The sequence below is a fragment of the Lissotriton helveticus genome, chromosome 3_1 (genome assembly GCF_964261635.1).
Source record: "Lissotriton helveticus chromosome 3_1, aLisHel1.1, whole genome shotgun sequence".
NCBI classification, from domain to species: domain Eukaryota; kingdom Metazoa; phylum Chordata; class Amphibia; order Caudata; family Salamandridae; genus Lissotriton; species Lissotriton helveticus.
In genome coordinates this window covers 1,172,882,151-1,172,896,343 of record NC_136061.1, presented here as the reverse complement: position 1 = coordinate 1,172,896,343, position 14,193 = coordinate 1,172,882,151, and the positions used below count along the sequence as shown (strand labels likewise).

The 14,193-nt window shown below is 43.4% G+C and overlaps 1 protein-coding gene across 1 annotated transcript in view; it reads left to right on the top strand.

Annotated features, from left to right (window-relative positions):
• LOC144823347 (ficolin-2-like) overlaps nt 1-14,193 on the top strand; it is a 445,006-nt gene that overhangs the window by 30,880 nt on the left and 399,933 nt on the right. The window contains exon 3 of the mRNA XM_078681813.1: nt 10,776-10,847. Within this exon, the coding sequence (XP_078537939.1) occupies nt 10,776-10,847 (72 nt within the window). The remainder of the gene's footprint in view (nt 1-10,775; nt 10,848-14,193) is intronic.

The window sequence follows — 14,193 nt, the reverse complement described above, 5'->3', positions numbered from 1 at the left end:
GATCCAGTCTGACGCCTGGGGGTATTCTAAGGTAAGGAATCTAATACTAACTACTGTTTCTTTCAGATATATCGTTACCGAAGGTAAGTAACTTGTGCTTTGAGATATTAATCAAAATAAGCTGCCCAGACCCTCTCAAACTTCTTAAGTCCCCCAATGCACAACGTATGGACTTGTTCACTCTTTTTGATTTGCTTCATTTTTCGGACCCATTCATATATAGATGGTATAAGATCTGAACGCCATCTCTGAAGAAGAAGTGATCTAGCAACAGCCATTGCAATATATAATAGTTTGGCAAGCTTGTCTGAAAGAAGAAGGTCTGGGTCATAGCCAAGTATAATTAGCCAAGTATTCAATCCTATTGAAATACCGCATTCACGTTCCAGATAATAAAAAATATCATTCCAGAACCTCTGAATCAAGGGGCATTGTAGTATAATGTGTGCCCAATTGGCTGAAGGATGGTTAAGGCAATGGAAACACTGCACTGATTGGTTGGTATAATTCTTAGATAGAAAAAGTGGAGTTCTATAAAGTAGCATTTACTGAAAAATAACATCCTTTGCCAATTAGCTCCCCTTAAAGTGCTGAAATTGAGATTGTTAACTGCTGACCACATACTCACTGTAATTTCCATCTCCTCATGTTTAGCCCATTTCGTAATGGCGTTCCCCTCCAGATTGATACCCTTGATGGAGGCTAATCACTTTTTCCATTCCCCAAGTTTTTTAAATGCTGTATCTTCTAATAATTCATATACTAAGCATTTCTGTTCACTGATCTGGACCAAATCAAGTTTACTCAGGAACTTGCTAAAAATATTATATGACCCAAGAAGAAGGAAGTCATTTACGATTAAATGAGACATTTAAGCTATGTTCGGCCATCTATCGTTCCCGAAAAAATCTGAAATTTTTCAGAATCCAGCATTGGCCCATTTTTGTGTTATTACTGAAGATTCTCTGATCCCAGATAGTAAGATAGGGCCAGATAACGGGGTTGAGGAGTTGATTGCTGGGATAGAATATCTTCTATAAAAAGCCTGCCGTTTATGGAACAACCACTGTACACACTTATACCGTACTAATTTAGGTGATTTAACAATTGTTAATGGGCAGTGGTTCTGATTTTCCTTGCACATTAAATTCATAAAATAGTTAATAAAAAGACTCGATTGTAGTTCCAGCTTAAATGTGGACATATATTGTGCAAAATATGCAAAATAATAATCTCTCAAATTCGGGAGAGCTAATTCTTCATTTTCCTGTTCTTCATATAAAGTGCTGAGTGCAATTCCAGGGGCCTTCTTTGCCCAGAGGAAGGCTGAAAACATAGACTCTATTTTGATTTTAAAAAAAAGGAGCTCATCAAAATACAAGGAATCCTGAGAAGAGGAAATTGAATAGCGGAAGGAAAGACATTTTAATCAAAGCGACCCTACCCAAGGTGGTTAATGGAAGAGAGCTCCATCGGAGGAATAAATCCTGCACTTTTCGTAGAAGTGGAGCGAAATTCAAATCGTATAAATCAACTATTTGTGTTGAGAAATAAACACCAAGATACCTCATTGGTTTTGTATTTAATCAGGAAAGAAAATTGGGGTGTAAATCCAAACATGCTCCGCCACACTGTATGATTTCTGTTTTTTTTACATTTTATTTTATATCCACCTAGTGCCTCGAATTCCTCGAAGATCTCAAAAGTTTTTGCTTTGACCACCTTCTCAGGCTTCATAATAAGCATGATATCATCGGCGTATAGTTTCAATTGCGCCGTAGTTGGTAGTGGAGGGCAGATATCAATACTGTTCCTAATTGCAATCGCTAATGGCTCAATAAAAAGGCGAATAGTACCGGAGACAGAGGGCACCCTTGTCTGGTCCCCCGTTTAACCTTAACCTGGCCAGCCTCCGAGGTGTTAATGATTACGTTTGGCTTCTGCATTCAAGTGTAGATTCTGAACCAACCCTGTAATTTTGGGAGGTATTCTAAAATTATGCAGAATAAAAAATAGTGCCTCCCAGACAACTAGGTCAAATTCCTTTTTGCCGTTTAAAAGGAGGAGTAGAGCAGGTATCCTCCGAGTCTCAAAATAGTCTAATGCTTCCGTTAAAAAGTGTGTATTTATGCCGAGCTGCCTACCAGCAATAAAACCATTTTGGTCAGGGTGAATCAAATGCGAAGCATTTTGATTAAAACGATTAGCTAAAAGTTTAGTGATTATTTTATAGTAAGAATTTAATAACGTGATGGGGCGGTAAGATTTAGGATCTTCGCTATGCTTTCCCTATTTCAAAAAACGGACTATATTCCTATTTCTGCATGACAATGGTATCTCCTCACCTTCTAAGATTGAGTTAGCTAACAATAAAAAATAATCCGAGATGGTGCTATGGAAGATTTTAAAACATTCTGACTGGAGGCCCTCCGGGCCGCAGGCTTTGCTGCTCTGAAGATTTTTTATGACACCCTCCAGCTCATCTTTTGTAAAAGGCCTTGCCATGCTCATTTTCTCCATATCCGAGAGTATCAGCAATTCATTTCTCTGGAGGAAACCTCTCAGGGATGCGATATCAATAGTTAGTTATTGGCCGTATATGGACCTATAATGTTGTAACATTATATTGCCTATTTTTACCGGGTCATCAGTACAGAAGGACATTTTAATGCAGTTATCTGGTTAGTAGCCGCCTGTTCCCTTGCCTGCCAAGCAAGGAACCTACCAGTATAATTACTTTCTTCATTCATGATTTGTCTATGGTGCTGGTAAAAGGATTCACCATTAACATAATATATTTTGCTAAGATCCCGTTTAGCCTTATCAAGCTGCCGTTGGTTAAAAACTGAGGGGCTGCTAAGAAATGTGTCGAGAGACCCTTGTACTATCTGCTCTAGGGACCACTTTTCTAAGATTATCAGCATCTTTTCCGATGGCCAGCCCCCAATGAACGCCTTGAGTGAGTCCCAAACCACATGTCAAGGTGCAGAGCCATAGTTTTGTGTGAGGAATTCTTTAATCTCTGTTTCAATAAAGAGCACCCAATTCTCTTCGGATAGATATTGCCTATTTAGCATCCATCTTTTAGGGGTCCTGATGTAATCCCCTAACTGTAACTCAAGAATCAACATCGCATGATCTGAGAATCCATTCTGAAGGATTCTCTGCTGGCTGAAACTCAGTCTCCTAGAAATAAGAAAACAATTGATGCGTGATGAAGTATGAAATCTGCCTGACAAACAAGTATAGGCAATATTAGTTGGGAATACCGCCCTCCAAGGATCCAATATGTCCAGCGTCGAGCCATAGTTTTGTATAACTCTTAAAGTTTTACGTTTCTTCTGTTTTTTGGACAGAGCAGAGGAGTCAATTTTAGGATTCATCCAAAAATTAAAATCCCCCCCTAAGATAAATTCACCAGGTACTTGAATTAGAGATTGAAAGAATTCCTCATTCGGCGTTGGATTGTCCTCGACTGGGGCATATTTACTAGCAAAAGTTAAAAGTCTGCGCCCTAAGTTTCAGGTGGCCCAACACCACCTTTCACTCTGATCATTTACAAAATTAACAACTTACGCCTGTAGTCTTTCACAAAAAAAAATTGCCATGCCTGATGGGATGGCGAAGATGAGGAAAATCTCCTAGAGGCTGCCCAGGACCTAAACATAGAGAAATCTGGTAGCTTCCCTGCTGGCATATGGGTTTCTTGTATATGGCCCTCATTTTCTTTTTGTTATTAAGACCATTAACGTTAAAAGAAGCCACTTTCAGAATTTCCTTTTTAGCCATTAGCAGCAGAGAAGATAATTAGCAGCCTTAACAGCATTGATAAAAGTATACTGCAAAACTATGATGATGGTAAGTAGCCCCATCTGTGTGCTAACAGAATGAGAGTCTATTAATACGAAATGGATGTATATGTGTAGGGATTTAAAAAATGAATTTCGTTTTTTCCCCTTGTTCGATATTCTACCCATGTGACCCCACCCAACCCCAGTAGCCACTATGAGCAGACCGCCGTTCCTGCTCACATCTGACAAGCTTCTCCCCCCCCTTGACTGGCACTATGACTAATGCCCCCGGCCTCACTACCCACCTTCCTTTAAAAAAAGAAACAAAGAACGAAAAGAAAGAGGCAATGAAAGACACACGAGACACAGATCAAATCAGAAACGTAATCGATAAGGAACTATCTAGCCTATCACAGGTGTCTATAAAAAAGTACTTGCAACAAGAAAGAACAGCAGAACAGCTGAAACGAGAGATCGAAAATAGATAAACAATTACCTTTGTTTTGATATAACATTTTAACATTAGAATGTATTGACCTTATATTAACCTATTAAAGTCTGCAGGTCATTGAAGTTTAAATTTGTTGCTGTCATTCCCACATCTTCCGGAACATTACAGACCTAGCGACCTGCCCCATTTCTCTCATTCAAAAGAAAGAGAACACCAATATGTACCAATACAATCAGACAAAGAAGAAAAACAAAAGACAATTGGAAATAAAACTGCCTAAGAAAAATATGCTAGGAAAAAGACGAATCCCATGATAAGAGAACCAGCACACACTGTTGAAAACATATTAGAAAACAATTTGAAAACCATTTGTAAATGCATAGCATTAACGTAATATCATATCTTGAAACTGAGGAATGTAAAGATTTTCCCATGGAGATTTGTTGTAATGGTTCCTGTGCTTCCGGGACATTACAAAACATATTGAAATCTGCCCTTGACTAACACTTTTAACTTGCTCTGTTGGGCAATCATTGCCTGTGCCCCCTGTTCTTTGAATAGATGTAGCATTTTTACGAATTCCTTCCTCCTTTTGTCTGTCGAAACCGACATGTCCGGAAAGATGTGGAAAAGTGGAACTTCTATTGAGGTAAACTATTGCTGTTTAATTGCCCTAGTTAGAATTTGTTCCTTGACCCTATAATCCCCGAAGTTTACCAGCATAGTCCGTGTAAATTTACGATTAGGAGGGAGATGGGCAGGTACCTGATGTGCTCGCATGAGAGTAAGATCGCCATTAAACTCTGGGAGGACATTCTTTTTGATAAATGAATCGACCCACTGTAAAGTCTGCTGTCCCTCAAGTCCTTCCGGGATACCCAGAATCCGGAGATTCGAGCGCCTAGAGTGGTTTTCTAATTCCTCGAGTTTGTATTCCAATGTTGCACTCTGGCTTTGGAAAGTGGCAACTTTACTATTAATAGTTGAGACTTGGGTCTGATGTTCCGCAGACCCTTGGGGCGAACGTTTCAGTGCTTACAGTATCTACATTCTGCCATATACGTGTATAACTTCTGTTGGGCTCTGCCCACTTGGTACTGTACAAACGGAAAAAGCAATAACATTTTTTGTTAAAAAACAGTTGCGACTTGGTCCTCCAGCTGCGAGATCCTAACTTCGACCTTGAGAAGCCGTGTCGGCACCTGAGCCTTGCTTTCCTCGATTTTGGATAGACGAACATGGATTGCGGATATCTCAGCAGATTGAGAGACTTTCAGCTCTCAAATCTCGTCCAAAATCAGGTTAAGGAGGCTCTTGGCATCCCATTGCATAGAAAAAGATCTATTTTCCTGGTAGAGATTGTCTTCAATTGCTTTTGGCCTACCTTCAGGCTGTGAAAGCTTCATAGAGAGCATGGAGTCTGCTGAGAGAGGCCGGATAGTTCCCTCAGGAGCAGAAAGATCCAACAAAGAGCTCCCTTCAGAAGAAGACATAAGCTTAGCTGGGATAGACACAGTAGGGATCGCAGGAGTAGGTGGATCCGATGAGGGTGAAGAGTCCCCCCAGAGAACAGCGCCTGTAGAGCAGAGGATGGCGGGGAAGATTGGGCGCAGCCTAAAGGATCTTTCAGACTCCCGCCTTCATCCAGGACTGTAAGGTTGGCCATAGGATTATTAATTGGAGGGGGCTCATTGCCTGTCGCCTACTGTTCCCCAGATGGCAAGCCGTGCTTAGCTTTGAAAAATAAAGGATATTTTTAAAGATCCTTGGATGCTCCAACTGAGCCAGGAAACGTAGGTGTCTTAACTTTAGTCGAATCTGATAACATGAAGGTCCCTGCGATAGAGCAGGGGCTGATGCTCGAGTCCAAGTCCGCAGAGGAACCCCCTAAATGATCTTGATTCACAACCTCAGAGCTTGCCATTTCAGCAGTTTTGATATTCACGTTGAGATCTTTCCTGAGGGCCGCCGCGCGGTTTGCCCGGGTAGCAGCCTGTCCAACTCGTTTTTTCACCCTCTGGCCCAGACTCGGGGAATCAGCGTGGGCTGTTTTTGTTGTGGCTTTAGCAAGATTTCGCATAATGCAGTTGTGGCATAGACCGCCTATCTAAATGACAAAAGTTACTTCCTAGGACCTCCCCAGCGACCCTCAACCAAGCAGCATAGGGGGACTCCCATGCACCGGTGGGTAAGGATAATCCATACACTTACCCTCTCTTGGCAAGAAACCTGGTGGGCCCGGCAGCAAAAGTCAAGGAAATCGGAAAGGTCAAAAAGCAAAAGCCAAAAAGAAAAAAAAGAGGCGCCCAAGCGGCAGTGCAGAAAAAAGTGACCGGGAGTTATTCAGATTAACTGGAGAGCCAGTTCAGGATAGTATACAGCTGAAAAAGTAGCTGTGGTTATGCAGATCCAGAGGAGAATGCCGCATCTGAGTGTTAGCCTCGCGTCAGAGCTGTTTCCCGGCTCCCGCTGATGATTTTGCTGAGCTCAGCAGCATCCCGCGTTCAAGACCGCGTCTGACGTCTGTTCTGGGCCTGCTTCTGCCACGAAGAAGGAAGGGGGTGTGGCTCCATCTAAAACATTGTCAACGAACAAAGAACAGTATTAGCAAAATTCAACACACATAAGCTGTAAAAAAAATGCCTTTACTTCCTGACTCTTGCTCTCTACATGGTTGAGCCCACTTGGGCTCCAAACTTTGTAGTGGATGCAGGAGGGAAACCTATGATGAAGCACGCCACCATTGGTGGGTGATGGTTCTACGTCTTAAATAAAACATTTCCTGCTTCATGTTGATCATGTAGTCAGTTTGCTGTGCTCTTTTGGTTCTGTTACAGGTAGCAATTCACCAGAGAGAAATTACCCAACAGATTAGTGCCAGATGTGTCAGGTTTCTAATCAGCTTCTGAGTATTCTGGGCGCCATCTTGAGGACAGTGAATGATGCTTCAAAGTAGCAGCACTGCCTTCAGACCGACAATCATGGAACCGGAGGTAGGGGGCGGGGACACTGGTCCCTTCCCCCGCCCTCCTCTCACTTCGCCCACAAGCACTTTTAGTTCCCACAATAACATGTGATGGGATCTAGCACATGACAGACTCACAGAGAAAACTAGCTTGATGGCAACTGAGAAACAGTGCCCGAGAAGAGGGATGGAAAGCATATGGAACTGGTTTAATGACAAATGAAGGTGAAATAACACCCTCAGAACCATGGCCCTAAACATCTCCCTAGCAGCCAGCCTCGTGGCTGAGTCACCAGGTACTAAGTTGAACACTGGACAGGCTCACCACGTGCTGAGTGACCTCCAGAAAGAGTCACTTATGCCTGCACTGAGCTCTGGGAAAACTAAGTCAGTGCTGGAATGAATTGTGGAGAGACTGTGCTGGCCTGGATAATGTACGGGCTCCTTGTGAAGAAAGGCTCCCTCTCTAACGTTTCCTGCACACTCTCTGTGATGTGTAAGCTTTCAGGAAATAAAATGCATGAAAGGAATAAGGAACAAGGATTAAGGAACAAGGAATAAGGAACAAGAAATACGGGACAATGAACAAGGAAAACGGATTAAAGAATACAAGGACTAAAGTTTACTTCCGCTTTTGAAATAGACTCTCTTAATCCACATTGGGCCGAGAGATTCACCTTGCTATTAGCACGATAAATAAGGAGGCCAGGGCCAGGCCCTCTCACTGCAGGCATAAAAGCTTCATGGGTGGTGTTAGAAAGAGTGTTGTTTATAGACAGCGACGTACGCTTCCATGGGTACTTTTATCCATCAATATAAGTTGCTGTGGGGTGACTCTCGGTCTATGCTTTTTAGTCCCAGCATTCTGACACGGTTGCTTTGTAAGTTTGTGTCATATGTGCTGTTCTGAAAACCACTTCTGTTGACTGGTCTCCACTTAGGGCACAAGTTTGAAGTAAGGGTAAATCATGTATCTTCATTGATCATAGAGAGCAAGAAGGAAGATGGGGAGTTAGTAGCTGCCCATTAATTACTGATAATGTGCTTTACTCTGAGTCCTGTCTTACTCTTCACGCTTCCATTGTTTCTCTGCCCACTGCCTCCGAGATTGACCTGGACCACTGGTTGCATTGGCCACACGCAGGAAGGTTTTGGGGATTCAGTTAACTGAGTGGAGATGCAGCATAAACATAAAAATTGGAGAAAATAACCAAAACAAAACTCCAGAAATTGCAAGCTTATGGTCTAAAGTTCAGAAGGAATGCATTTGGTACAAACTGTGGCCCATTTAAAAAAAAGCTTGTCTATCCAGTATTGACTAGAATACCCAGGGTTTGAGAGGGCAGTTATTCTTGGGGGACATCACAACCGTCTTTTGTAAGCCCTCTCGCGGCTCAGAAGTGGGTAGTTTCCAATATTTATTTATTTACATGGACTTTATTTCCCGGTTACATTTGTGAGAAACTGCTACTCAAGGTGTCACAAATTTGGAACTACAATGTCACTCATAAATGCAAATATTCCTTAGAAATGTCACATTTATCAATCTGAAAACTTGACAGCTGGGTGTGATTTCTGGTATTTATATGTTTTTCTCTTCTCCAGTGCTTGATTTTTCTCGCACGAAAGTGTCACTCATAGTCATTGAATGTCACTCATAATTACAGTGAAATTCAGAAAATATCACACCTAACCAATCTGAAACCTTGGCAGCTATGCAACCACATTCCTCACATTACAATCAATCAGTGTTTGGGCTCCACGAACCAAGGCTCCAGACTAACTTGGTCTGGAAATGAGCTCTCTCAGGAAACAGGTCCCAACACACACAACACAATGGCAGTTGTGTGCTTGGACCGCGAAACTCCTCCCCACATTTGCGCGGCCGCAACCTCCTCTGATTTGATTTTATTAGCTTGGCATAAGGAAAGACAGTAACTTATGCTATTCAAGTCGCTTCGACACAAAGATAGCACCTGGAATCTTAAACTTCAAAATGGGTTAATTTTTTGAAAGTATACAACATATATGGAAAGCCACGTTTCAATTTTCTATGCATTGAAGTAAATCCTGTCTTTAAGGGATTTTAATTTGTATACAGCCGTTATGGAATGCTGTATGCAAACAGCCTGGTAGATGATTTCATAAATGACATTTTATGGTTTGTTTGGTCGCAGGAGGCAACCAGGCATTACACGGATTCACATAGTAGTGAATGGATTAAATGCCCACCCAACAGGTGACAATTATGGTATTACATTGTATAACTTACATTGAGCGCTCTCGCTGCAGACATAACAACATTAGGAGAATATCTAAGGATAGCCCACTCTAACCAGGAATATAGGCGGGTGTGCAGATATTTTCAATAAATAGCAAAGGAAAGTTTATTTCAAAGAGCCTTGGACACCCCAGTCCAACGAAAAGGAGTTAGCACATGGAAGCCGCGGTCTACCGTTCAGCTCCACTGAACTGCAGGAACAAAGCAAATGCTCTGACACATAAAAATCCGTTTTGTCTTTGAAAAACAAAAATGAATGAATATTATTGATTTAAGCCAGTGTTCCCAGCTAGGCAGAAGAGAATAATGTCTAAATATTTACAGTGTGGTAGATTAAAGACTTTAAATAACAGATCCTCTCCCATTTAACATTGTCTGCATGTTTTTCTATAGTAAATCTGTTTTTGTGACTAACAGGTCACAGTGGGATAGAAGCCCCACCCACCGTTCACCAGGTCGAGATATAGCTCCCAGGGAGGGGGACTTGGCCAGTGAACCAAGATGGCGGATCGTCCACAGAAGGGAGTTTCAAATAAATGTAATCTCATTTCCACAGATTAAAGCCTGCTCCAGTAAACATGGGGTGATTCATTTTGTTTGGCACACACTATGAACAGATTACTTTTTAGATACATAAGTCAATTTTAGAGCTGGTAAAACTTGCTGGATTAGTGGTATTGTTCACTGCATTTCCAGGTGAGGGTTGTGTGACAACGAAGGGTCTCACATTTGGCTGTGAATCTGCATGGAACTGCAACAAATCAAATTTAGCAGGACTTGGCTGAAAAACTGTGCTACTCAGATTAAAACTGGAAATGGGGGGGAAAGAGGTAAACATGGAAAGGTAAGCATTGTTATTGATTAATTTGAGTACTGCTGTGTTCTAATGCTTCAGATAATTGACCAATGATTTATTTTTCAGGTTGAACTATAATTTTATTAGCAACGTTTTGTACGGTACTGGGAACAAATTTAGCATATGTGAGAATTTGTCAATCGTTTCAGCTGGACAACTATTCTGCAGATAAATAGATTTGGCTGGATTTTTTCTTTCTAAATTCAGGGCTTATGAACAGTCAATTGTGTTTAAACGTTGCTAGCTTCATAGAGTTGGCACAAATTGAAAAAAATATTCACAAAAATGGCAACATTTTGCGCATGCCTAATTTATTTGTTTCTGTAGGGAATTCTGCACTTGTTATTTTTTTATCATGATTTCTGTTTTGTATCCCATAATTCCATTTGCTCCCAAATCTAAGACGCTTTCTTGTCTGTTTCGCCTTTCAGGGCTTAACGGGGATCCTGGAAATCCCGGTAAAGCAGGACCCCAGGGAGATCCAGGAGCTGCAGGTCCCAAGGGTGAGAGAGCCATAGGAAAATTGCTAAGAGACGAAATTATCGTGTTGAATTCAGATCGAAAAAGTACATTACCTTAAACACAGAAATATAAATGTATTTAAGAGAAAATATTTAGGGCTTCATTATGATGTTGGTCAGATCGCAACTGACAGGCCGTTGGTTGCGGTTCGACCAACATCTGGGGCCGCAGTCTGACTGCCGCATTATATGCGCGGCAGTCAGAGGGAGCGGGCGGAGGGACTGAACAATGCTTCTGACGGGCTCAAGAAGCCCGTCTGACTGTCAGTCGGAATGTAATCCTCTGCAATAGGGCAGAGCCTGCTCAGGCACTGCTGTAGGGATTACGATGTCCCTTTCACACAGCCTTTCAATGGTGGTCCAACCGCCATTGAAAGGTTGTTGGAAATGGACTCTGGGGGCCCCTAGCAGGGCCCCCGTCCCAGTGCAGCTTCCTCTATGAGGCTTGGGGGGCACCTGTGGTGCCCCTCAAACATCTATACCCCATGTGCCAGGCACTTTGTGGTGCCTGGCACATGGGGCATAAATGTTTGCAAACATCAATTTTTCCAATGCGGCTTATGTTGCAGCCCTTTTCCGGCCACAGCACAAGCTGCAATGGAAAAATGGATGTTTCTGACTGCCTCATGGGTGGTTGCCTCCTAATTTTCGGATGGAACCGCGGCTACTAGTCAGTCAGTTTCCATTCCGAAACAATGTTGGTTGGACGTATGTCCGACCAGTATCGTAATCGGGGCCTTAGTCATTTTCAATGAATTACTTAGAAAAAATTGCTGAAGACAACTTCGTCATTATAGGATTTGTCATTGTTACGTGGTGCTGAAACATATATCAATTTGCAGGACCCTGCTAGTGACTGTGAAGCGCTTTGACTTTACTCCAACACGCCATCTGTAAATTGGTAATACGAGTACTTGGTAAGGCCTACTATAACTGCACAATGCAGCGCGATAATGGGACGACAGGACACTAGGGGGTTGATTACAAGTCTGGCAGTCCAAGGGCCACCATATTTGTGAGGCGCGGTGGTCTCCCCAGTGCCCTATTATGTGATGGGCGGTGGGACCACCACAACCCAGTGGCAGCCGCCAGTTAACCATCATTCCCTGGTGGTGTTGCCACATTCAGGAGGCATCCATATGATTTGCAGGCCCGCTGCGGTCCCGCCAAGCATATTAGGAGTTTCCTCTCCCCCAAGGATTACATGGCGGTGCTCCTCCATCTAAACTCCGGCATAGAGGAAACAAAGGGAGCCTTTTAGGGCCGCCTGGTGCATCTGCACCCTGTCGATGCACCCAGGGGGGGGCAAAACATGTGCCCCATGTGTGCATGCATACCAATTCCTGCACGCCATGGACTTTTTAGTCCATGCCAAGCAGGAACAGTTTTTGGCATTCTCATTGGGGTGGAACACCCCAAAAAAGCCCGCCAGATAGGAGGAAAATCTTAATCGGGTGGGCGGCCTCACCGCGGCTTTGGCGGTGCAGCGGCAGAGTGTAACCAGTCACTCTGTGTTTTACTTCCGGCCGCACCTGGACCTCCAACTGAGTGCTTGATACATTGTAATGTAGAGGCTGGGTGGCACTCTTAACCATCCGTCTTTGGCCCTGAATTGGAGCCAGCCAGTCAGTGCTTAATATGAACCGATGAAGGTGACCAACACTCATTTTTGGGGAGTGGTACATACTTTTTCCGATGGGACATTTCCCAGAGTGAGAGGGGAAAATGCATACAAACGGGAAGAAAGTGAAAGATAAAAACCTGTCACCTGGGTCAGGGAGTGTCTTGCAGTGGATTAAAGAGGCCTTAGGTGGATTCAGGACTAGGCAACCTTGGTACTCGCAGCTATGAAATTTAATAGCACCTGGTGAGCTTCCGAGTGGTGCTATGGGCACCAACACTACTAATTTCACAAAGTTAGCGGAGCAGGCAGTATGGTATTACTGGGGGAGACCGCTTCATCTGATTACAAGTTTTAACAGTTGTGGGAACTGGGGGGAGGAGGGGGCAAGAGTGGCTTATATTAGTAATTCCAGCCCTGTAGCCCCTCTCCCAGTTACCAGCCTCCTTGTAAGGAAACCCTAACTACTTTACCTGCCTCTGTAAGGCTGCAGTTCAGGTGCACAATGTCGGAGACAGATGTAGAGTGACCTGCTGGCCTGGATGCAAATTCAGGATGGTGAGTGTACAAATTCAGGACAAAGGGTCAAAATTCAGGAAGGTCAAAATTCAGGACAAAAATTCATCCAATTAAATGGACCACTCATTACACGCTTACCTTATTTCTAACAGGAAGTGAACCCCTAGCCCTCCCCAGCCCTCTGTAAAATTATCTTGGTAAATCCTATCAAGTTTTCGCTATTAATTAGCAGTCGTGTGTATTTTCAAATGCACTATTTATCACCAATGTATTCCTTTGTATTCACCAACGATATATAGGCCGAATGTGTTTTAAAATGAGCGATTTGCCACTCATGTCACAAAATCATCGGTAGAAGAACCTGCATATTCATGTAAAGGTCCCTTTAAAAATTATATGCAATTTTCCCCATTTCTGCTGTCACAGTTTGCCGTAAAATGCACTGTCTACCACATTATCTGAAATGTGGCACCGTACTACCTAAAGAACATATAGTTAAACGAGAGCGAGACTTAAAAAAAAATTCTTTATGATGTTTGGTGCCATTCTAAACCTGCTGTAAGGGGTGAGATTTGGTTGCACTGACTCGATGTGGGGCTACTGCAGGCCCTTAACCCCTTCCCTGCGGGGGTAATTCCCCCGCTGTGCTGGGGGCACGCACAGCACCCCCAGGCTCATGACGAGCTCAGCTCGCCATGAGGCACAGTGCTCCTGTGTTCATGACGAGCTGAGCTCGTCACGGCCGCACCCGTTTTCGTGGAACGTTCAGCACAGCAGGGGAATTATCCCCACGTGTAAGCGTTCCACGGCTCATGACGAGCCCAGCTCGTCAGGAGCACAGGAGCACCGTGCCTCATGACGAGCTGAGCTCGTTTTGAGCATGCAAGGTGTTAAATTCACAGCAGGTGCGCGAGCTGGCCCCTGCAGTGAGAGTTAAAGAACTCTCAGGCCGCTTGCAGGGCTACAGCTCGCTCTAATGGCCGAAATTACGGACAAAATGCGTCCGTGAAAGAATTCCTCACAGACAAAGGACAAGAGGCCCAAATAATGGGCAGTCCGTGAAATTTATGGACGGTTGGTCACCCTAGACGGACGCCCTTTCTAAAGATAGTCACATGTAGTCAGCATAGAAGCCTCACCAGAGAACATACTCAAAGGCACCACATATCACACGCACCTGTGGGCTGC